At 41.1% G+C, this 26,487-nt stretch overlaps 1 protein-coding gene across 1 annotated transcript in view; it reads right to left on the reverse strand.

The window, feature by feature from the left end:
* The window catches only part of ANKDD1B (ankyrin repeat and death domain containing 1B), a 55,971-nt gene that overhangs the window by 18,109 nt on the left and 11,375 nt on the right, over positions 1 to 26,487 (reverse strand). The window contains 5 exon segments of the mRNA XM_011959238.1: positions 1,581 to 1,679; positions 12,044 to 12,142; positions 12,926 to 13,024; positions 20,973 to 21,077; positions 21,183 to 21,281. Coding sequence (XP_011814628.1) covers positions 1,581 to 1,679; positions 12,044 to 12,142; positions 12,926 to 13,024; positions 20,973 to 21,077; positions 21,183 to 21,281 — 501 coding nt within the window.

Below are 26,487 nucleotides of genomic sequence, written 5' to 3' on the forward strand. Positions count from 1 at the left end.
GCAGCGTCGCTCAAGTGGAACAGCTGATATTAATGATATGCATCAGACACACTCAGCACATTCTCATCATGGTGCTTATTACACGCTCAATTCCCCAACTGTTTCTTTTCTTTTTTATTTTTTTTCAGAGATGGCGTCTCACTCTGTTGCCCAGGCTAGAGGGCAATGGAGCCATTGTCATTTGCTGTAACCTGAAACTCCTGGGTTCAAGCAAACCTCCCACCTCAGCCTCCCGAGTAGCTGGGGCTACAGGCATGCACCACTATGCCTGGCTAATTTTTAAATTTTTGTAGAGATGGGGTCTTGCCATGTTGCCCAGGCTGCCCTAACAGTTTATACTCTGTTTTAAACACCAGGCTGACAGTTTTTCAGAGACCACATCAATAACCCTAGACATTTGATCTCATATTCCCCACTTCATACATGAGACACAAAGAGGATGAGTAACTTCCACAAGGCCATGCAGCAAGGAAGTGGTAGAGACAGGACTTGAACCCAGACCTTTCTGACTCTACCATCTGCACCAGGCTGTGTCTCAGGAGATGGGGGTAGATGGATGGAAGAGAGACCATAGTGAGTTGGCAAGAGTGTCACCAGCAGATAGAGGGAGGGGAGATGAGGGGACAGGTAGAAGACCACAGCTGAGTAAGTCAGAGACTGTCAGAGGCCAGCAAGGGTCAAAGCAGACAGACGGTGTGAGCAGGGCTGTGGGGGCAGCGTGAAGGGAAGAATTTCTGTGTAGGTTTCTTCTGCCCAGGAATAACCTCCTTGAGACACTAAGCATGAAAAACAAGAAAGCATCCCACATTGCAAAGAAGTGGGCATTGTCCTTCTTGCTGGGGCCACCCGCCTTGCTGGGCCCAGCTCCTCCTGAGAAACAGGAAGTGTCCTTGGACTGAACCAGGTAAGTTCAGAGCCAATTCCCCCAAACCCATGCTCCAAAAGCTATCTGACATGGTTTAAATCACATCCCTCCTCTTGAGTTAATACAATAAATAGTAATGGCTCAGCAAGATCAGAGGAAATCATATTCTCAACAGAGAAATGAAAATAGAGTGGAAAAATAGAGGCATGTTTCTTGTTTAATTCCAGCACAGAGGGCCTTTGTTAATTCTGCCAAAGCTAATTCAAACGTCAGAAAACCTAAATCAGTATAAAGAATTGACTTTCAAAAGAAAAACAAGAACATTCAGTGAAGGGAGAAAAATTATCACTCTTCTTGATATGTACAGCTGCTTCATTATTTTCCCAGACTGATAAAATTAATACAAGAGTAATGGCATCTCTAGACATATGAGAAAGCTTTTTTGCAGCAAATACAAATATTTAAAACACAAAGATTTAAAAAACAAAGATTTCATTTTGTTCAGGAACTTCAATGACTTTCTAAAATTCATCCCTTGGATTTTATTTCTCAAGATTAAGACTCAGCCTCCAAAAGAAGTCAGCCAGCCTTCCCAGGAATAATTCCTCCCTTGTGAAACATCTCATCTCCTACACGTATCTGCAAGGGGCATCTCCTTAGCACAGCCAACCTCATGGTGCCAGGACCAAAGCCTGTGTCATTGGAATAAACTCACTTCCACTTTCTGGTGCAGATCAACGTTCTCACTGAGAAGAAAGTTGACAAGGGATGCATGGCCATTCCTGGTTGCTATCTGCAAACTACTGATATTGAGCTGCAAGAGACAATGGAGAGGGCAGGGAGGAACTCCCATTATAATTCAGCATGCTTTCTGGTGCTTATCACATGGTAATCAGTTAATATAATGAAATAGTACAACTACAGTCGTGCATCATATAACAGTGATTTGGTCAATGACAGACCAGCAGTGGTCCCATAAGATTACAATGGAGCTGAAAAATTCCTATGGCACAAGTACTTAACTACATTACTGTGTTACTATACTGTACAGGTTTGTAGCCTACGAGCAATAGATATACCATATAGTGTGTTGTAGGCTGTACCATCTAGGTTTATGTAGGTACACTCTATTTATGTTTACACAATGAAATCAGGCATTCCTCATAACATATCCCTGTCATTCAGAGATGCATAGCTGTATTTAAAAAAGAAAATCTGGTTGGGCACAGTGGCTCATGCCTGTAATTCTAGCACTTTGAAAGGCCAAGGCAGGTAGATCACTTGAGCCCAGGAGTTTGAGATCAGCCCTGGCAACATGGTGAAACCTTGTCTCTACAAAAATTAGCTGGGCTTGGTGGTGTGTCCCTGTGGTTCCAGGTACTCGGGAGGCTGAGACTGAGGTGGGAGGATGGTTTGAGCCTGGGAGGCAAAGATTGCAGTGAGCCGAGATCATGCCACTGCACTCCAGCCTGGGCAACAGAGTGAGACCCAGTCTCTAAATAAATAAAAAGAAAATCCATTGTGTTTTTAATTACTGGGTTGAGGGGGAGCTAGTATTAGGTTAGTACAAAAGCAATTGTGGTTTTTACCTAATTGTCTGTTTTATTCTAAGTGTCTCCCACAAAAGTGTCAGAGCCCTAGGGAACATGTGTGCAATAGACTGAATGTTTGTGTCCCTCCCAAAAGTCATATGTTGAAACTCTAATGTCAATGTGATGATGATAGGAGGTGGGGCCTTTCGGAGGTTATTAGGTAATTCGTTGTTGACTGATTAATTGTAAGATTGCTACCAAGTATTTGCAGGTCTTTCAAATAAGGATGCTGTTGGAAATTGCTTTCCCAAAATTGCTGCATCAGTATCTCCTGTCTCACAGGCTCCTCTGCAATATGACCTTGCCACTCCCCTCATCAAGAGGCAGGGTTTATTTCTCCACCTACTTGAATCTGGGTCGACCCTGTAACTGCTTTGACTAATAGAATATGGCAGAAGTTCTAGCATGCCAGTTCCAGGCATGGCCCCTAACTAGCCTGGCAGCTGCTGCTCTCTGCCTTTTGTAATGCCTGCTCTTGTAATCCTTCCTCTTAGAGGCCAGTTCCCAGGCTGTAGGTTGAGGCCCATGGTGAGGCCCAGGTGAGCTCCCAGCTGACAGCCAGCATTAACTGCCAGGCATGTGAGTGCACTCTCTTGGATATCGAGCTCAGGTAAGCCTTCAAAATCCTGGCCGACTTCCAACTGGAATCACATGATAAACTCAAAGTAAGAATCCTCTCAGCTGAGCCCAGTCAACTCACGGAGCCGTGAAAATAATAATAGATTGTTGTTTTAAGCCACCGAGCTTTGGGTTCGATTGTCAGGAAGCAATAGATAATGGAACAGATGCCAATAGCAATGATCTGTGTATCTCTGACCGACTGAAATCTAGCTTGCATGATACTAAGTGCCTATATGATCTTGGATAAGTGGCCTATCAAGTACGGGCCTCTTTGTCTTCATCTGCAAAGCTGGCCCCATAATAGTTTTCTATTGCTGTTACAAGACATTGCCACAAAATTGTGGCTTAATAAAAATGTATTATTTTATAGTTCTGGAGGTCAGAAGTCTGAAATGGGTCCCACTGGGCTAACCAAAAAAAAAAAAAAAAATGTTCACAGATCTATGTTCCCTTCTGGAGGCTCTCAGGAGAATCCACTTCCTTGTCTCTTCCAGGTTTTAGAAGCCTCCTATGTTCTTTGGCTCACACCCCCTTGCTCCATTGTCAAAACCAGCAACAGTTAGCTGAGTCCTTCTCACACTGCATCACTGACATCCTCGTCTGCCTCCCTCTTCCACTTTAAAGGACTCTTCATGATTACATTGGGCCCACCTAGTAATCCAGGAGAATCTCATTTTAAGATCAGCTAATTAGCAACCTTAATTCCATCTGCAATTTAAATTCTCCTTTGCCATATAATATACCATATTCATAGGTTCCGGGAACTGGGATGTGAACATCTCTGGGGTGGGGAGCCTGATTCTGCCTACCACATCATCCTTCCTCTTTCTCTGAAATCACAGTACTACTGGGAGGATACACGAGCCAGTAAATGTGTATGGTAACCGTAACTATTATTTTATCCATTCCACAAAAAAAAAAAAAACATTGAGCACTTATTCTGTGCCAGGCACTATTTTAGATAGTGGAGGGATATGTTGGTAAACAAAACTGACAAGATCTCGGACATTACATTTCAGTGGCGGTGGACAATCAATTGACCCATTGATTGGTAGACTGGTAGATCAGCAAATCAGTGGACTTAAATCTGCTTATTAGATTATAGATGTTGTTAGAAGAATAACATCAGCTAGTTGTAAGTTCTATAACAAGACATAAAAGAGCATGACTGGTTGGCTACTTTCTCATGGCTGATCAACAAAGCCTTCTTGGATAAGGTGACAGTTAAACTGAGATCAGAATGGTCAGCAGTGCCTTCACTGGGAAGATCAGAAGCCACCTAAAGCAGAAACAAATTTCCGAGAAACTCAAAGCAGGAACCCTGTAGTAAGAAGAGCTGCGGGAGTCCGCAGCATTTACCTCTAGGCATCATGGGCTCTGTGTATAGGGCCTACAGACTTTTTATGAGCCGAAGAAACCGTTAAAATGTAAAAAAGAAAAAAATTATTGGTTCCACGATACCAAAAGAAAACCACAAAATTGAAGTGAATAAATATTTAATTGACAGTCATACTTCATTGATTGTTAAATGTAATATTCATAAAATATTCATTATATTTATAAACAATTTGCAGGTTGCATTTTTTCACCTCCCTCAAATTCCCAATTATGCACATAGAGTTCTAAGAAATCAGAGTCAATCATAAATTAGGTGAGTCTGTCATAGCCAAATAATTGCAAAAAGCAAAAACAAAAAAGCCTTTTAGAGCAATTAACAGCAAAAAAAAAAAAAAAGTAAAGAGGAATGTGGGAGCACTTAAATATGTATGATAAAATGTGAGGTAGGACCTCCACAAATATGAGTTCTTAGGACCTACAAAAGCCTTTTTTGGACCTAGGGCAGTTCATAGGGCCCTAAAGAGAGCCTGTTGCCCTAACTCTGGGCAGTTCCTCCACCCAGCATAAACGGAGGAAGCCAGCTGTCAACTACATTCATAATCTCACTCCAACATCCTCCTTAGAAACGACTCGACCCTTTACCCGCTCCCCTTGCTGATGGCGAGGTGGGAGGGAGCACAAAAGCAAACTCCTGGAAACCAAGACTCATCAGTGTCAGCAGGTGAAGCATTTCCAAGATCAAACACAGCAAATCACCTACAAATGTGAAAGCAAAAGAAAGTTCAACCCATCCCAGGCTCATGTGTGCTCTTGCTGTTGGCTTCTTGCTTCACACTGCTTTTCCCCCCAAGGTTTTCACCGGGTTGGACAGATAGGTGTGGATATCTAGTGGGGGCTGAGGTTGCTGATTCAGAAGGGAGCTGATGAACTCAGGAAAAACTCTACAAGTAAAAGCTAAAAAATGGATTCGCTATCATTTCCAGGCTGCCTAGAGCAACTGAGGCCACTGACTGTAAGGACGGGGGCAATATGGAGCCTGCAGTCTTAGTCGGATGGGGAGAATGTGTGCATATGAAAAATCACTACAAAGCAAAATACTTAAGGGCAAAATAATTAAGGACAAGGGTGAGGCAGGGTACAAAATAATGGAGTAAGGCTGAGAGTCTTGCTAACCTGGGAAGCTTTCCCAGGAACTTGAAAGGGGATACAGACTGGGGACAAGGAGGCACCTGTGCAATGACTGAACAGCAGCACAGCTCTCCACATTCTGAATATTTCATGGCTCCCATGAATTCTTAACTTTCTGTTTATTTATTGCATCAATAACCTTGCAACTTCAGTGGGAATCAACTCACGCTACTTTGATTTTCCTGTCACAATCCTTGTCCATGTATATATAAATCCAATATTATATTAATATTTATTCAACTATAATATATTTTTTCAATTAGTGTTCTATGATTAACATGTTCAATATTGCAATATATTTTTAGTATTTATCACTATAATTTTTAACAGCTACATAATTTTCCAAGAAGTAGATGCACCAAACCTTCTTTCAGCCTTCTCCTACCATTAATTCCATGTATATGTTATGTCTAATTCTTGGCTATTGGAGCTAACTTTATCATCTATCTGAATGCATGCAGCTAGCTTTCCACCTTTTAAATTATTTCCTTAACATAATCCACCATGTGTGGGTAAAAGGAAAGTGACAAATTGCTTTTTGAAAGATTATACAAATATACACTTCCACCAGCAGAATACAGGGTGTCAAACATGCCAGTTTGGGACTTTATTCTTGATTGGGACTTTATTCTTACGTGTTTAACTTTGTACTTGTTGAAAAGAAATTGTTTATACATTGCGCAGATACAAAGATCTCTAAAATACATTGGCAATCAAAAGAAAACAAGATGCAGAGCAGCATATATTATATACTGTGCTACTGTTTATATGGTGTTGGTATATATATGTGTATGGATTTAATCATATTTTCCATGTGGATTCATGGAAAATTCCTGGAAGACTAAATAAACTATTAAGGATGTTAGTTCTGGGGAGTAAAATTGTGATGTGGGGTTGGAGTAAGACACTTTTTTATCATATACCTTTTGGTGCTATTCAAATTTTTTGTCATGAGTTTTCATTATAATTAATTAGAAAAACAGGAAAAGAAACTAAACCATCTGAGGACAAGGCCATTGCAGGGGTTAAAAGCTGAGGCACTGGCGTCAGACAGGAGTTTGAATCCTTGCACTGCTATTGACTAGTTGTATGATCCTGAATGATTTCCTTAACTTTTCCAAATTCTATTTTTGTGATCTAAAAAAATGAAAATAATAACACAGTCTCAAAAGTTTCAAAGGTTCTTAGCACAATGACTACATACAAAAGTATTCCGCATTTAGAGGAAGGCACCATCCTTCCTTCTTCATGCACCAGGCTGACCACTTGAGCTTTCACACAATAAAGTTTTTTTCAGCGTCTTCTCTGTATAAGCCAGGTGTGCACTAGTTGCTATGAGAAAACAAAGTAGAATACAGTGTCTGTTTCTAAGAAGTGATAAGTACTTGCTCATTTTGCCCCACTTTCAATTATTCCTTCCCCAGAAGAATAGAAAGAATAGCATTGCTTTTGAGGACACAGTAACTGGGAAATATTGGTGGTAAATCACTAATTCTTACCAAAAACAAAGCATATTATAAACATTAATTCTAAAGTACCAGTGAGTGGATCAATGTAGGACCAGAGTTTCCAAAGAACATTTTAAGTCTCCCTCCCACTGCATGAGTGAACATGGTCTGGAACACATACTTTATTTGGAATGTTGATGTCACTTCCTGCTGTCAGCAGCACTTTGCTGCACTCTTCATGACCTCCTTCAACACTCAGAAAGAATGGTGTTTCTCCATTCTAACAAAAGGAAAAATAAGTTAAATTTAATTGCCCCTTGTCATGGAATGAAATTGCTTGACAAACAACATGCTCTCTCTATGCCTTTTGTGCATTACTCTTAATAATGGATAGCATTCATTGAACAACTATGTGTCAACTTGTACTGCCAAGACTATATGCTTTGGCACAGTTAAATCACACAATGCTATAAGGGCAGGGTTAATATTATCCACATGTTACAGATAAGAAAACTAAACCTCAGCTGAAAAGTGTCAAAGTGGCTGGGTTCAGTGACTCAACCTGTAATCCCAGCACTTTGGGAGGCTGAGGCAGGCGGATTACTTGAGCCCAGGAGTTAGAGACCAGCCTGGGCAACATGGCAAAGCCCCATCTCTACCAAAAGTTTAAAAAATTAGCCGGGCATAGTGGTGGATGCCTATAGTCCCAGCTATTTAGGAGGCTGAGGTGAGAGGATCACCTGAGCCCAGGAGGTTATGGCTGCAGTGAGACAGGATTGCATCACTGCAGTCCAGCCTACGTAACAGAGTGAGACCTCGTCTCAAAATGAAAACCAAAACAAACAAAAAAAAGAAAGAAAGATAATCTCAGAAATAAGGAACTATAGTACAGTATGAAACATACAAAATTAGAAGTACTTTTGCACCAAGTATAACTTTAATCTTTACAACTGATTAAATGTTACATGACATTTTAAAAAATAACATTACTTTAAAAAATCTCAGTACTTCAGTTTCCTGAAACTCAAGATAAATACTAGGAGGACAAAGTAAGAGTTTAATTCAGGCCAAAACATAGAGGAAAAAGAAGGAGCTGGTCCCACACAATAGCTACTTGGCTATTTCCCTTTCCTTATGCAGACTCTTTCCTAAAAATGTTGGGAAGAAATGCAGAATTCCTTCCCCATTCCCTAACCATTTCCCTCCTTGGACATTAATCTGCTTAACAACTACTTTAGGATAAATTCAGAAGGCTTTACTCATAGTGAATTAGGTATGAACAATCATGTTAACAGGAACACAAGAGTATAGAAACCAGTGTTCCCATTCCAACAAGGTGGGAAAATCATATTCCAGGCTGCTTTACCTGGGTGCCTGGGACAGCCATCTGCTTAAAAAGGCATTTCTCTGCCAGGCATGGTGGTGCATGCCTGTAATCCCAGCACTTTGGGAGACTGAGGCGGGCGGATCACCTCAGGTCAGAAGTTCAAGACCAGCCTACTCAACATGGTGAAACCCCATCTCTACTAAATATACAAAAATTAGCCGGGCGTGGTGGTGGGTCCCTGTAATCCCAGCTACTCTGGATGCTGAGGCAGGAGAATCACTTGAACCTGGAAGGCTTAGGTTGCAGTGAGCCGAGATCATACCACTATACTCCAACCTGGGCAACAAGAGTGAAGCTTCATCTCAAAAAAACAAACAAACACACAAACAAAAAAAGGCATTTCTCCCCATGATCTTCCTTCTCATTTTTCCAGGAAAATGGATGTAAAAAGACAAATCCCAGTGGGGAAAATATTTGTTAAAAAAAAGTGTAAAGGAAAGAATTCATATCCAGAGCCTGATAAGGTTTCATATCTTGGACCCTGCAATCTGCCTCTAAGGATATACCCCAAGGCAATTGTGAGGAAATCAGACTCAGGTTTATATACAAAGAGGTCTGTGACAGCACAACCTATAATAAAAACTGAAACTAAATAACCAAGAGCTAAAGAATAGTTAAGTGAATTTGGAGCAGTTATGAAAAATACATTGCACATATATGCAGAGGAACACAATAAAATCCATCAGATGTATATAAGATCATCCTTTGAGCTTGGCATGGTAGCTCACACTTGTAATCTCAGTTGCATGGGAGGCTGAGATGGGAAGATCACTTGAAGCCAGGAGTTTGAGACCAGCCTGAGCAACATAATGAGACCCTATTTCTAATAATAATAAATAATAATAATTCTGTGAGTTTAGAGAAAATACAAAACTGCTATTTATTTTTTATCTTGAATTTTAAACATTTATATTTCTAGCATATACTTTATAATGAATTAATTGAATTATAAATGTATATGTGATAGGCACATGCTCAAACTTTCTTTACTGATATGAGTTTGCTGCCAAGAATGTCTGGAGACCACGGCTCTAGAGTACATTCACATGGGTCCCTCCAACTGATCTGGCAACAGCTTGTATCAGGAAACAGAGGCTGTCCACGAACGGACAAACATTATGAATCATATGCAAAAAGATGACATTATTATCACTGTGCCCTTAATTTTGTACAAGTTAAACCTATCATAATCTGAAATTAAAGTTTTTTGGGCTTTATGAGTTTTCCCCAATGTGCCCTGACTCCACAGTTGCTAAAAGGAAGATGAAATCCACACGCATGCACACATTCCAGTGGTTTAAATATGTTTTAATAGAACAGGGAAAGCATAACTAAGACTATAAATAAGACTATAAATCCTGCTCTGGACTTGATCTCTGCTCTGGTTTGAATGTTTGTGTCCTTCCAAAATTCATGTTGAAACTTAAATCCCCAATGCAATAAGATTAAGAGGTGGCTTTTATGTGGTGATTAAATCATGAGGGCTCGTTCAGTCAACCAGGTGGATATGATTGTTGTTGTTTGAGCACATGCATTACACTGGAATGGGTATCAGTGGCTTAGAAGAAAATCTTAGAAACAACAGTGGGGCATTCTTTAAGAAATGCTGCATCTCCCATGCCACTGTACTCCAGCCTGGGTGACAAAGCAAGACCCTGACGCTATAAGAAAAAAATAAAGTAAGAAAAAGAAAAAAGAAAGAAATCATCAAGACTGAATAAGTGATTTAGAAGAATCTAATTCAGCATGAAGTTTACAAACAATTAACTGAGTTATCTTGCTTATTTTTTTCCTTTATATATGCATGTAAAAAACTAAAAGTCTAAATAAAAACATCTTCAAATAGGCAGCATAAAATAAATATTTTAAGTGACAATAAAGTTTTTTGTCACAGTTAAATGGCAGCATTATTTTTTCTGAGTGTTACATAAAATAATGGTGTGCCTTACAATCAATGGTATCTTAAGGTAAATGCTTATGATACTAGTTCTTTCGGTAGCTCTCAGGCGAGGCATCAACTTTAGAAATGATCAGAACATTAAACTGTGAAATCCAAGAGGACCCCACTGACCTGAGTTTCCAAAGAGCCAGACAAAAAGTCACTGGACCATAGGTTAAGACGTGACCATCCAGGGCAAATAACTCACAAACTTGCCCTGCATAGCCACAGTCACATCCCCTCCACCAAATCCAGAACCAGTTTCTTTTTACTTTTTTTGTTGTGTTTTGTTTTGTTTTGTTTGAGATGGAGTCTCACTCTGTCGCCCAGGCTCAAGTGCAGTGGCACAATCTCGGCTCACTGCAACCTCTGCCTCCCGGGTTCAAGCGACTCTCCTGCCTCAGCCTCCCGAGTAGCAGGGATCACAGGCACCTCTCACCACACCCAGCTAATTTTGTATTTTTAGTAGAGACAGTGTTTCACATGTTGGCCAGACTGATCTCAAACTCCTGACCTCAGGTGATCCACCCACCTCGGCTGCCCAAATTGCAGGGATTACAGGTGTGAGCCACCATGTCTGGCCCCAGAACCAGTTTCCAGCTCACTAACACTCCACTTGAATGTACCCACCTCCCAAGTGCCTCAAACAAACCCATGCAAGCCCTCATTACCTACCCCACTCACCTGCTCCACACCTGTACTCCCCAGCAACAGCTCAAGTCAGACAGCTGGGGGCAGAAAGTCCTCCCTCTCTCTAAGTCCTGGTCACAAGTCCTGTGGACTCTGCCTCCTTCTACCACTTCATCCTGTTTGTTACTCATGAGTGTCTCAGTGAGAGGCCTTCCACAGGTCTTGTTTCCCCATTTTGGCAGTCACCTGACTGGTCCTCCCCACTCTGGGCTCTCCTGGCACCCAGTCTACCTTTCAAACGGCTGTGACGGATACCTGCCCACATCTAAGATGAATCCTATCCCTTTTCACTACTTAAAACCCTTCAAGGTCTCTGCTGGCAACCACATCGAAGCCAAACCCTCCCTCCTGTAAAGCATGGCCTTTCGTCATCTGTCTGCCTTGGCCTACTAGGCTTCCAGCTTCCCCAGCCCTCCTAGCCACAATTTCTGCCACCCTGAGCTTGTCAGCCCAGAACACACCATACTCTTGCCTCGGTTCTTTTCCTTGGACTTTTCCCTCTGAAATACTTTATACTTGTGCCATCCTCAAAATCCTTCCTGCCAACATTCATTACAATGCCAAGACCCAGATAATATACCACCTCTTCTGTGAAAACTGTAATTTCTGAAAAACATCTTCCTCTGTATTCTCATGGCATTCTCTGTAGACCTCTATTATTGCATGTAGCCCAGTACATTATTTGTTTTGCATGCCCTTCTTGCCCTGTAGGCTTCTAGAATAAGAGTACATACTTCATCTGGCATACAGTACATATTAAACAAATATTATTTGAATGAACGGGTGAATAAATGAATGGATTAACAAATGAAGTGCTGTGGAATACTTTGAAGAATAAAGTAAGAATCTTTCAGAGTCACATTTTACACCCTATGGCACTAACACCTTTGTTTTCCTCCCACTCTTTTCTTGAAAGCCATTCCTGCAACCCTTCCCCATTTAAGTCCTGTGCCTGTAATGCGCACTTCCACATACCTCATTCATCTCATTTATGTCTTGCCACTGGGTTAGCAGCACCTGCACTGCAGGACTGTGACCGTGCTTCGCAGCGAGGTGCAAGGCAGTGTTTCCCTCCTGCAACAGAGACACACTCAGGGTAGAATCCCCTGTGCTGGGAGAGCATGCTCCTTCAATAGTAAGGGCTGCAATGGAGTTTCTGGAAGTTTTCATTTTGGTTAAAGCACGGTCCAGAGTGTGGACCACTGTATCTGCAGTTTTAAGTGAAATTTATACATTTTTAAGTTTTAAATAAAAAGGTATCGCTTTCTGAACCAGTAGAAAATCATCCATGCTCCTTCTTCTAACTTTGCTACCAATTGTTAGCAAAACATGGAGCAACAGAAGAAATTCCATTTGACCTATGTGAGGGTAAAATGGTGAAAGATTTCTGGGAGGTCATTTTAGCAATATTACATACCCAAAGATTTTAAAATGCGCAGAAGCCTTTGACCCACAATTCCACATCTAGGAATTTCTCCTAAGAAAGTCATCAAAGGTGGACATACAGATACGATGTCTACTCCAGCGTTTTCCCCTCCCCTTTCATGTAAGGCTGAGGCTCCAGGAGACCTCATGGGAGGAGGGAAGAGGGGTGGAGTTGATCATGGAAAAAGCCATGTGGTCTATTGACTTCACAAACATTTATGAAGCAAAAACTGCCAATCTGGACAACCCACAGCAACAATGGAAGGATTTTGCCTGGATAGTTCATGATTCTCTCTGAGTACAGTAACAATTTACAATTCTCCTGCTGACTAAAAGTCCCTCACCAAATCTACAGGCCAATTGTTACCCCTCTACATCAATTGTTACTCCCCTTTCTCTTGTTCTCAGCAAAGAAATAAAAGTCCAACTCACCTTGTCCTTTTCTGAAGTATGCAGGTTTAGGAAGGTAAGTTTTTCTATCATTTCAACATGGCCCCTCTCAGCTGCCAAAAGAAATGGTTTTCTTCCTTTCTAAAAATCAATCACAAACCTCAAGCATTTATTACACTCTTAGTGAACAAGCAAGACAGTGGACAAAGCTAGTGACATTTTAAGGATGATGGGAAGTCCAAGATGACCCTTCTTAGGGGAGGAAGATGATGCTATTTCTGACTCCAAACCAGATCAGGTTCTGGGTTTTCACTCAGAACTGTGGGAGACTCCACATCAGCATGAAATCTGTTTCATGGGGGCACACAAATACTGTTCAGAAAAGATCCTCTCATGCCTCAGGGGAGGCGCAACATCACAGTCAGATGACAATATTCCCTTTCAAATATAGCAATATTATGAACTTTATTTATTCAATAGTTCTTTCACCATTTACTGAGAAGCTACAATGTGTCAGACCCTGCCTTAGGCACCTGTACATCATACTAAGCCTTCCGTTATCGATAACAATGTTTGAAACAGAAATTTTCTGGGGCTTATTACTTATATGGCTCATTCAGACATGACATTTGATTAACTGCTTCTCCTTAGGCCTTCCTTTCTTCCTCATAAATTTATCTACAATATCTACAAAGAATCAATAGGAAAACTCTCGAGAATAGGTCATTATGAAATGGAATCAAGAAATGAGGCATTACCCAGAGAGTACAGATGAAGAGAAATGTTTAGGTTTGATTTTTTTAGAAGATAAGCTCAAATATAGAATTTTCTGATTAAGGAATTCCTCCTACTTTTTATGTTGCCAATGGAGACTATATTTTCCATAGCCAAAATGTCATCAAGAAAAGTGAAAGACTTGTCTTAGTCTGTTTTGTGTTGCTATAACAGAATACCTCAGTCTGGGTAATTTATAAAGAAAAGAGGTTTATTTAGCTCACAGTTCTGCAGGGTGGGAAGTTCAAGGGCACGGTCTCGGCTTCTGGCAAGGGCTTTCACGCTGTGTCATAACATGACAGAGAAAGTCAAAGGGATGCAAACATATGTGAAGAGACAAAACCTAAGGGGCATCCTAACTCCCACCCTCGTGGGAACTAATTTATTCCTATGAGAATGAATCTAGTTCCACCAGAGTGAGAACTCACTACCTGAAGAATGTCACCAAGCCATTCATGAAAGATCCACCCTCATGACACAAACATCTCCCAAGAGGTCCCACCTCCTAACACCACCAATTTCAAAATGAATTCTGGTGGGGACAAACCATAGCCAAACTATAGCAGATCCACAGAAAATGTAATGTTGTAACTTGAGATAATTAAAAGAAGGAAAAGGAAGTTGTGGTGGCAATACGATAGCAGAAGTATTTTCTTCAATTAAGGAGAAAACACTCACAAACTGGCTTAGTGTGTTACTAACTGAAAGCTTAGCAAGGTGTCTTAATGTTAAAAAATAGATACAAGCCTCATCTAACACTTGATAAAATAGGGTAATGAAAAGATCATGGCCACTGTTAACCTGAGATAACAACATAGGAACCCCCAGTAACTGGAGAAAAAAGGAAGAAAAAATGCTGAAATAATAAATGGCAAAAAGCAAAAACAAAAACAAATCTATAAAGATCAGTCCTACAGAGGTCTGTATTTATGCATGTATGGAGGCTGGAGAAACAAATTTGCACCAAAAAGTTCACCTAATTCATCATTCTTGGGCCACATATGTCACCAATGAGATCTACATCTCCAACCCTTTAAAGGGTTCAGTGATTTCATTCTCAGGAGATCACTAGAAATGGCAAAGGAAAGAAACAGAGATTGCTTGGAACCACAGTTTTCTGCACTAATTGAAGAGTAAAATTTAATCTTCAGTCACGAGCAACTCTTTGGAAACAACAGACCAAAAATTATTATGTTTGATATACAAATATGTGCAAATAGTGACTACAGGTAAAGGTTCATGTAAACAAATCACAAAAGAGGGAACAAGAGACAGTGATTATATACTAGATGAAAACATCTGATCACATATCCTCATAAATAATTCATTCATTTGTTCAACAGTTATTGAATGCCTATGAATATGCCAGATAATGTGCTAAGCAATAGAATGACCAGGGTGAGAAATATATTGCCCATCCTCAAGCTCAGAGTCCAAAAGGAGAGATGGACACATAAGCAAGTAATTACAATGTAATGTAGTAACCGAGTGCTGGTGATATACGGGGGTATATAACTCAGCATAAGTGTGTTTGTGGCTGGAAAGGTAGGTGGTGAGAAGTGGTGGAAGAAGGCCTTTAAAGGTTGCTAATGCACTGGAACAGGAGAAAAGAGAACTTGTTACCTGATTCTTGCCTGTTATCTTTTACACTGGAGAATGACCCCCGGCTCATGCAGAAGGAAAGGGCTTTTGTTAGCTCTTTACACACGGAGACCACAAATAATACATGAAGGTGTTGTGCCCTAGTGTGGCATTTGTTGCTTTTGCCTTTATGTTTACCTTTCTTCTAGTAACTTTGTTTTACTTTGCAGAACAACCACACATACACACACACACCCTGTCATTTAGCCCATTTAGTGCTGTCCATTTCCAGGCCTTATCTGCCTGCCTTCTGCCACACGAAGTGATTACATAACCCTGCCGTCACAGTGATTGGTTCGAGATTGGGCATATGATTCAGGTAGGGCCAGTTGTTCCTGAGATTTACACATAAACATTTAATGACAGATTATTATTTCTATTTCTTATGGATTGAAATCCATAAGGATATTAAACCTGAGGCTGCTAGCAGCTATCTTTCCCACTATATGAAAAGTATACCTATGAATAATGCCGACAGGCAGACAGCTAAGAAATGGACAAAGAAAAAGAGCTGGGTCCAGCCATGTCTGAAGCTGGAAAGATACACCCTCATACTCTTTAGTTACAAGTTAGTAAATTACCTTCTTTGCTTAATCTCGATCAAGATGGATTTTTGTCTTTGCAACAGAAAGAATTCTAACTAATACATATTTATCAGTTTGGTAACAATACTAATCTGTTCAGTTTTAAAATGGTGCTTTTCTTTTACCCATGGTTGCTACAAAGTTTTGCATTACTGCATAGATAACAAAGTGAAAGAAAGCTTCACCTGCTAAGAGATGGAAGGTTCTGAGAAAAGACTACAGTTACCACAGATGAAAGAGCTTTCCTTTCCTTTAGAAACACTATTAGTTTGAACTTTGGAAGCCCTTTAAAACAGTTATCATCCAGGAAAAAGATGTAAAAGCAAAATCACACAAAGTAAAGACATTTAAAGTAACCTATGATAAATATATGAAAAGGTAGCATAAAGAAAGGTGAGATTATAGCATAATGAGATATAAATCTTTTCTCTCATTGAGTACATATTATTAGACAAAATAACAGGAATTTCAAAGATATATGTGGTTTTTAAAAAATAGTTTCTTATTATGTCCTTTTTTTTTTTAACTACCCAATCCTTTTTCATCACATTCAAGTAGACCTCTATCCAGGGCAGTCTCATAGGACCTCCTTTACTTGGAAGGCAGGAAGCTTTTCCAGCCAGAAGGATGGTGGAGCTTGGTGTCAGAGCCCTGGGCTCCAGGCCTTGGGCAAATCACAAAGACTCCCTGGCTCAGGATCCTGTCTGTTTAAGTACTAAAATAAGGAGGGTCCAGGATTCCTGTTCTTTCTTTCCTCTATTAACTCAATATCTATTTAACCTGATTATAACAGGGTCTTACTCTGTCACCCAGGCTGGAATGCAGTGGCATGATCTCAGCTCACTGCAACTGCCATCTCCTGGAATCCAGTGATCCTCCCACCTCAGCCTCCCGAGTAGCTGGGACCACACGTGCGCACCACCACATGCCGGCTAATTTTTTGTATTTTTTGTAGAGGCAGTTATTCACCATGCTTCCCGGGCTAGTTCTTAAACTCCTGAACTCAAGAGATCCTCCCACCTCTGCCTCCCAAAGTACTGGAATTACAGGTGTGAGCCACTGTGCCTGGCTAACCTGATATGTTTTAACTCAATGCATTTAATTTTTTTCTTTTTTTGCATGTAAGTCTGAGGGATTGGGATTGTTTATTATAAATTATTTTTAAGTTTACTGAGAAGATGAAATCATCAAATTTGATGTTATAAAAATTTCATAAATAGCCATTAAGTGGGTATCCAAAGTCCAACCTGACCTTCCTTTACCACAGGGATCCCTGAGATGTATCGCTCTCAGGAGCCTCTGAGGAAAGGTGCTGGGTGGGCCTCCAGTGCGAGCTCCCGCCCACAACACTTCCCATCACCCCAGGATCAGGCACTTGAGGAAGGGGAAAATCCTGAATAACTAGAAATTTCACAGGTAAAAAAATATGTGTCATGAGGTTAAAAAAAAGAAAAAGCAACTTGTTAAATATGAAAAAGTGGCACTGGTGGGGTGGGAGACACTGGGTTAGTTCTCCCCTCACAGACAGGAAACAATAGATTTGATTAAATCTAAAATTGTTAAATGTTGCTTGGGTCTGTATAAGAAAACAGGTGTCTTCTCAAGTCCCCTTCTACTCACTATCCCCTTCCCTCCCAGAAAAAGAAGATTCTTTGTATTTTGACTTCCAGAGACTTTAAGCTAATGGAAGTCTACCATATTCATACTTGAAACCAACACAACATTGTACCCCCAAATTCTTGTAAATATTGAACAAATATATGAATGGCTTATAAGCCCTTCCTATTTCTCTCCCTCCCCAAACATGTTAGTCTGAGTATTTATTTTTGATCACCAGATGGACAATTACATGTAGATTCAAAATATCTATACTTTATTCCTAACTCCTTGCTGCTCTAATCTCTCTCCCCTAGAAAGGCCTCAATGATTTTTATGGCTGTGGAGCTGGGGGAAATCTCAAAAGTTTTCCCAGCATCCTCCATCTCTCCCCACCCAAACTACCCCTGGCCTAGTTAAATCCATTTTGTGTTAAGGGCCTCCTTCCGGGAAAGCTTTCCTTGTTAGCTTTTGGAGTTCCCTCCAGGCCGAAGAGATGGATTTTACCAACCCTGGCAGGTACACAGGCTCTCAATCACTTTCTGTTGATAAGAAACTAGGCAAGAGAGTAACACTGTGAAGGTGAAGACGTCTTAAATATCAAATGTATTTCACAAACTCCACAATACCTTTAAGCAGATGCAAATGAGAAACCCAACAGTAAATCAATAGAACCTGAGCTTCTGATCCCAGTTGCAACTGGCTTTTCCCCCCATAATTTTTTTTATTATGGTAAAGTACTCATAACTAAATTTATCATCTTAACCATTATTAAGTGTATAGTTCAATGGTATTAAGGATACTCATATGGTTGTCTAGCCATCACTACCATCCATCGCCATAACCCTTTTCATCTTGCAAAACTGGAATTGTGTCCTCATTAAACAATAATTCCCCACTTTCCCTTCCTCCTAGTTCCTGGCAACTACCATTCCAACTGATGTTTGCCAACAGGTGTGACCCACTCACAGATCTTAGAAAAAAAAGTAGTTTTTTTTTTTGTCTTTTCTATTCATCAATTTAGTTTTCCGAAGGAACTAAGGTTGGGCTCAGACTCAAAGAGTCTTCTTTCCCTAGATGACCCAGTGGAGTCATTATTTGCTCATTCCTTGTATGACTCTGAACTCAATTTAAGATCTCGCAGCTGGACATGTCACTCTGCAGTTTGCTGCCAGTGCTCCTAAACCCTTTTTCCCAACAGATAGAGGAGGAAGAAGGTGAGAGGAGAGGACATGCCCAGAATTAGCTGAAAAGAGTTATGGAGAGGAAGGCTGCTGGCCAGCAGAAACTCAAGAAGTGGGGGAGGCTCCCTGCAAACGTGCTTTGGTTTCTGAATCCCATCAGCCTGCCTGATCCTTCCCACACACTACTCCCTCTCATGGAAGCAATCAGAGCACACTGAAGGGGAGAATAACTGTGTGTCTCATGCATAATAGGCCATCAACAAATATCTGCTGAACTGAACTGAATGGAATTCATTAATTGGCCACATCTCTACTTGGCATGGATAAAATTAGAAAGATCCGACTTCTTCACCTTGATAGTAAATGGCATTTGACTATGATTGTCACTTTCAGAAAATCAGATAGGATATTTTATCCTATAACAATTGTTACAACAGTGAGCACTTACAATGTGCCTGGCTCGTTGCTAAGTGCTTTATAGTCATTAGCTCATTTAAGCATCTCAGCTATTCCAACATTCCTACATAGGAATGGCATAAGTGAAAAGGGGTTATGGAATGGCTCATCATGAAGTTCATTTGCATAGGTACTTTTACATAAGATTGAGGAAATGTCAATCATTATACACCAAAGAATGGAGGTTTGCTGATTTAAAAAAAATTATATGTGGGACAAGACTTCTCCTGTCACCCTTGTTGTTACCATAAAGTAGATTTTATTGTTTCCATTGTATAGATGGAGAAACTGAGCGTTTTGGAAATTGAAGAGCTTGCTTAAAACCACACAGCTAGTGCATGGTGGTACTGACCAGACTAAAGCCCAAGTCTGTCTTCCTCTAAGCTATAAATGTATAGTTGTTTAATCATATGTAGAGGAAGTCAAAGAAGTATATAGACCTAATCTGAAGAAATACTTCTTATTGTTAATATCGTTGTTTTTGAGATTAAGGTCAGAAAAAAATGTAAAAAATTTTAAAAAGAGGTGAAATGAAGTGACTATCACTGACCAGCTTCTTTTTTTTTTTTTTTTTTTTTTTTTTGAGACGGAGTCTCGCTCTGCCGCCCAGGCTGGAGTGCAGTGGCCGGATCTCAGCTCACTGCAAGCTCCGCCTCCCGGGTTTACGCCATTCTCCTGCCTCAGCCTCCGGAGTAGCTGGGACTACAGGCGCCCGCCACCTCGCCCGGCTAGATTTTTGTATTTTTTAGTAGAGACGGGGTTTCACCGTGTTAGCCAGGATGGTCTCGATCTCCTGACCTCGTGATCCACCCGTCTCGGCCTCCCAAAGTACTGGGATTACAGGCTTGAGCCACCGCGCCCGGCCCACTGACCAGCTTCTAAAGAAACTTTTATAATATAGTATTCTGGTGGCACAGAGAAAAGGAAGTCCCATTCATGAAGTATATTCTACTGCTGAGAAATCAAAATGCCAATTGCACAAAGGCCACTCCTCTATGAAAAAAAAAAAAAAATGCCTACAGGGAAATATTCCAGGGGAAGTACAGTCCCTGATATGAACAATACCCACTGTTAGTCTGAGGAGGGAGACAGCACAGCATGAAGGCTGGATTCAGCCAGACCTGGCTCCAAGTCCTGGCTCTGTCACTTTTTAGATTGTGAGACTTTTGATCAGGTGTTTGGCCTCTCTGAGCCTCAACTTCCTCTCCTCTACAAATGAGCAAAATATTTTCTACCTTGTAGGATTATTGTAGGGGTTAATGAGATCATTCATTCATTCAGCAATGATTTGTTGAGCATCGGTAGGTGTCAGGTCCAAGACCTCTTACTGAAATAATGTATGTAAATAGCTTTCCTCTGTACCTACATTAATAGATACTCGTTAAGTAGTAGCTGGTATTGTTATGTATCCCCTTATTTAAAGAAAAGAAATACTGACAAATGCAATAAAACTGCATTGTATTTCATGGCTCATTACTGCATAGCTTTGGGTCAAATATATTACCAAAAGGCCAAGCATAATAAAATAAAATTTAGATACACATTTTGATTACTAAAGGGGATAGGATACTGTCCACAATCCGGCCAGGATGAGGGAGTAGAATGGGAAGAAGGAATCTGGCTGCTTCCTCAACACTTCCTGTTCTCCCTACAAGCAGGGGCCAGGACTGCCACTAATACCAACACTCCTCTTTGGTTCTGTGGTCTGCCATCGTGATGGAGGAGCTGGCTACAGGGCTGGGTCTGCCTGTGCTGGCTGCTTTCACAGCTGTACCAGAGGCAGGAAGAAAGTGAAATTTGATAGGGGTTGTATAGGATGTATATGCAAGACCTATACAACCAAAGTAAACACACCTCATCAGGCTGGTTCAGGTCCTTGAGGTGCAGATCTTGAATAAGATACTCCACGATGCGCACATGATTGCTCTGAGCAGCAAAGTGGAGGGCATTCATTCCATCCTGAAGAGAGCCAGGGGTGGGGGAGATACACAGTGACCTCAGAACTTCCTCTCTCCTGCAATGGTGAGGTAAGAGCTTTTGTCCAGGTGTGACCCACATACCTACCTGATTCTTGGCTCTCTCATCTGCTCCAGCTTTAACCAGCATGAGCATGACCTCAAGGCTCCCAGACCAGGCTGCAAGGTGAATTACTGTCAAGCCGTGCTTCCCCAAGAAGACAGAAAAAGAGAATCTATTACTCTGATGAGCCACAGCATATACTGCCTCATCAACAAAGGCCAAATTAATACTAGATTGTTGAAAACTAAGAAATAGAGAATTTAATATGCAGCAAAAGTGATATTTCGGTTCTATGGGGAAAAAAGGGTATACTTAATAAGTGGTGTAGGCGCAAGTAGTTCTCCATCTGGAAGAAAATAAAATGAAAAGCTATATCATACCACACTCACAAAATAGCACACAAACAATAAACGTATTAGAATAAAATCCAGACTGTAATGTACAGTCTCTTAATCCAGAGTAAGAACAGACAGATAATAAACAAAGTCAATTAAAAATGACAGATTTTTGAAAACATATCTTTAATAAAGATAAATGGTTATTCTCTAATGCGTGAAGCACACTTACCTATGGAGAACAAAAAGACAAACTCAGAAAAATGGACAAAGAAAGGAAATGGAAATGATTATTGTTTAAGTGTCTGGCAATATCTATTAGAATTGAAAATACAACCAGCAATCCCACTCCTGGGAATCTATCCCATAAAAATAAAAATGTCATTACCTAATGCTATATATATAAGGATATTAAGTGTAATACTAAAAACTGGGTGCAAGGTAAAGGCCTATCAACAAGGGAATGCTGAATAAGTTATGGAATAGTCAGACTATATAATGCAAGCACTAAAAATAATGAATTAGTGCTACAACAATTGACTTGGAAAGATTTTCATGAGCTTTGCTAAATAAGGAAAATAAGATTGAGAATAAATATGATATAATCCCATTTGCTAAAAAGGAGTGATTAAGAAAACCCCGTACATGTATATATGTATATATCTATATCCATCTATAGGTGGGTTGGTGGGTAGGTAGGTAGATTGATTAATATAGATATGACTATGTGAGCAGGAGAAAAGTACAGAAATAAACACATATATCTCAGATTGTTAAGTATAGTTACCAGAGGAGGAGAGGGTACACACAGGTGAAAAAAACACAAGTTATAAAAAGGATCTCATTTATATAGATACTACTTAAAATATTTTATTTATACAAAATTATTTAGATTTGTCTGTGTGCAAACACGTGTGCACAAAGTTGTCATCCTGAAAGAGACCAGGATTTACTGACCCATAGGGATGCTGTGGGCAGTTGTATGCTGACTTGTCTACCAAATAAGCAGGGAGAAAAGTGTGGAAGGAAGCATAGCCAGCAGTTAACATTGGCTATTTTAGGGAGGTGAGATTCGAGGGACATAAGCAAAAACCTGCATCTGCACCCCAGGCCCTAAGTTAGAGAAGCAGCATAGGGCAGACACTACGAGCCTGATCTTCAGGATCAAGCAGAACTAATCTCAAATTCTGGTCACTTTCTATCACTTTCAAGTACGGGAATCTTGGTGAACTTAATTCTAACCGTCAGCTTCAGCTTCCTTATCTGTAAACTCAAGTGTCTGCTTTTCTGTTTCCTTTAGCCCCACGAAAAAGTAATCCATTTCCTCAGTACAAGTGCCTGCCCAAAGTAAGCTCTCACACTACATTTTATTTCCCTCTTCTAATCAGTTGTGTTTGTGATCTGGAAACTGTTTGTCAGATGTACACAGTATGAGCAAATGCGTAAGGAATGAGGGCCTGCAGCACACTTCTACTTGGGAAGTACATAAGCCTTTTGGCATTTATTTTGGCTGCCCCCAAGTTGCATTAATGTATTCTCTTATTCTCAGTAGAATTCATGTTGGGAGAGTAAAACAGCAAGTCCCAAATTATTGAGGCGTAACTCTAAACTGGTGATTCTCAACTGGGGGTGATTTTGCCCCCAGCAAACATTTGGAAAAATGTATGGAGACATTTTTTACTGTCATGCTGTGGGTGGGGGAGGTTAATACTAGCACCTAGTGGATAGAGGCCAGGGATGCTGCTAAACATCCTGCAATACACAGGGCAGCCCCAACCACACAGAATTATCTGGCCCCAAATGTCAATAGCACCACTGTTGAGAAACCCTGCTCTTAATGTGCATATCCTATCAAATTTATATTTCAGCTGTCAGTCTAGAGGGTGAGTTAGTCCATTTGTAGGTTTACAATTTCAGCATGAAGAAGACTCTTCATTTCTGGACTCCTTGTCCCAAAGAGAAATGATGTACAATGACTGACTACTTGAGGTTCTCCAAAACATGTTCCCTAAACACAATTCTACCTCTTAATTTGGACTTCCCTACAAGTCAGTGCTCTATATTTAGTAATACTAAATCTGCTTTCAAATATGAAAGAGACCAGAAGGCCAGGCGCGGTGGCTCATGCCTGTAATCCCAACACTTTGGGAGGCCAAGGTGGTCAGATCACCTGCGGTCAGAAGATTGAGACCAGCCTGACCAACATGGAGAAACCCCATCTCTACTAAAAATACAAAATTAGCCAGGCATGGTGGTGCATGCCTGTAATCCCAGCTACTCGGGAGGATTGCTTGAACCTGGGAGGTGGAGGTTGCGGTAAGCCAAGATTGCACCATCGCACTCTAGCCTGAGCAACAGGAATGAAACTCCACCTCAAAAAAAAAAAAAAAGCCAGAAATATTTGAGACAGGTGACAAATCACTCTTTGATAGGAGATCTATTTTTTCCCTAAGAGGTAATTCCTAATTTCAAAGCAGCCTACATTTTAAAATTCCAAGCTCCGATCACAAAATCTAAAAGCTGGGAATTCAAGCTGCAAACAACCTAAGTCTCTAAAACCACAAATTCAGAATGGAGCCATTGTTCCTCAGAGGTAATGAATCACGGCTCACAGATGTAAACTCCCTAAGAACCTCCATAAAACAAATTCTTCTGGTATGAAACTGGCATGCCTGAGACTACTTAAGACCATGTGTCACAAATCACACTCACAGGTGGCTCATGAAGCTCTGTAAAGTGTACATTGCCCAACAGTCACTAACAACCTGTCCTCATTGCCAGTCTCGTCATAGGTGAGGTCAATAATTTCCTTTGGGGAACACTTCTATGTTAGGAGCTTCCCAGAGATAAGAAGCTCTGTGAGCAGATGTTTTTATCCTCTGAGCACCACTTGCACCCACCTGGGATTCTTTACTCCTGTCTGGAGTAAGACCCTCCATTTATCCAGTCTGCCTCTTCCCAGGACTTGGTGCACCCACCTGGGATTCTTTATTCCTGTCTGGAGTAAGACCCTCCATTTATCCAGTCTGCCTATTCCCAGGACTTGGGGGTGCTGCTCACTTTGGTCCCTAGCATTCGGTGCCTTGAATGGCACTCAGTTAGTACAGTCTGTATCCTTGCTCCCCAGAGAGACTGTAGGCCCTGCAAAGCCATGACTCTATATCATACCAGTGCTTCCCAAAAACAATCACCTGGGAATTTTTTTTTAATGCGGATTCTGATTCAGGCCTGGGGTGGGGCCCAAGATCTTGCATTTCTAACAAGCTTGCACGTGATGTACATGCTTCAAGTCCTGGCACCACACTTTAAATAGCAAGGACTTCTGTCTAGTTGAATCCTCAGTAGTTGACACTGAGACACACGCACAACAGCCACTGAATAAATATTGAGGGTGAAGGGGATCAACTGTTAGCTCTTTACAAATGGTGTTAGAACTTAGAAGAAGTTGAACTCAAGGCTCATCATTCAGATAAAGAAGCTGCCAGATTGGGTCAAACGTGACCTTGCTTGAATTATGAAAAACATTTGACTAGTTATGGAGTAATGCCACTGTAGATGATTTAATCAGTTATAAACATATTTAACTTAGTGAAACCTTCAAAGCAGGAAAAAGAGACACACCAGGAATTACTATATTTCCCACCTGATATTATTTCAATCTTCAATCAAAGTTAAGAGAAACAGTCATGCTTCAGAGACAAAGTAATGCAAACATATGTTTAGAAAAACCTCAAGGAGAACAAGTTGGTGAAATATCTCTCCATCATTTCAGGAATAATTTGAAGGGGTGGCCTACCCCTCCACACCTGTGGGCATTTCTCGTTAGGTGGAACGAGAGACTTGAGAAAAGAAATGACGGAACGAGAGACTTAAGAGATGAGACACAGAGACAAAGTATAGAGAAAGAAAAAGTGGGCCCAGGGGACCGGCGCTCAGCATACCGAGGACCCACGCTGGCACCAGTCTCTGAGTTCCCTTAGTATTTATTGATAATTATCTTTACCATCTTAGAAAAAAGGAAGTGGCAGGATAATAGGATCATTGCAGGGAGAAAGTCAGCAGTAAGACATATGAATAAAGATCTCTGGGACATGAATAAGTTTAAGGAAAAGTGCTGTGCCTTGATATGCATATGTAAACATCTCCATAAAACTTTTTAGTGCATAAAGAGCAGCATTGCACTAGCAAGTCCCGCCTTTCGCCCTAAGGCGGTTTTCTCCTTTCTCAGGAAACAGAACATACAATCGAGTTTTATACCGAGATGTTCCATTGCCCAGGGACGGGCAGGAGACAGATGCTTTCCTCTATCTCAACTGCCAACAACCGCCAAGAGGCCTTCTTTCCTTGTACTAGTCCTCCTCACTGTTTGGGTGAAGGAGAAAGGATAAGATGGAGGAAGGTGAACAAAAAGGCACAATCCATGTTGCTTCCGCGTTCTTCCTCACCAACTTTCCCAGGCGCAGGAAAATGCAGCCCGCCCGAGAAGATGCAGATCAACCGAGCATGCACCAGGTGACGTCAATCCGAAGAGATCGAAACTTACCCGGCCATGCCTATGGAGAGGCCCCTATCACGCCCTTATCCCGCCCACTGCCCTCCCCCTTCCAGTACCAATGCATAAAAGTCCGCGGCTGGCAGGAGCCCGCGTGACTTCTTCAGCCCCTCTTACTTGTGGACTGGAGAACCTTACCCGAGAGCCCCGTGCGACTTCCCTGGCCCCATACCTGAGGACCGGAGAACCTCGCCCAAGAGTATGTGCATATTTGCAATAAAAGGCTGCTGCTTTCTTTTTTTTTTTTTTTTTTTTTGAGACGGAGTCTCGCTCAGTTGCCCAGGCTGGAGTGCAGTGGCCCGATCTCAGCTCACTGCAAGCTCTGCCTCCCAGGTTTAGGCCATTCTCCGCGAGTAGCTGGGACTACAGGCGCCCACCACCTTGCCAGGCTAGTTTTTTGTATTTTTTAGTAGAGACGGGGTTTCACCGTGTTAGCCCGGATGGTCTCAATCTCCTGACCTCA

This window comes from Colobus angolensis, unplaced genomic scaffold (assembly GCF_000951035.1).
Source record: "Colobus angolensis palliatus isolate OR3802 unplaced genomic scaffold, Cang.pa_1.0 Scaffold49, whole genome shotgun sequence".
NCBI classification, from domain to species: Eukaryota; Metazoa; Chordata; class Mammalia; order Primates; family Cercopithecidae; genus Colobus; species Colobus angolensis.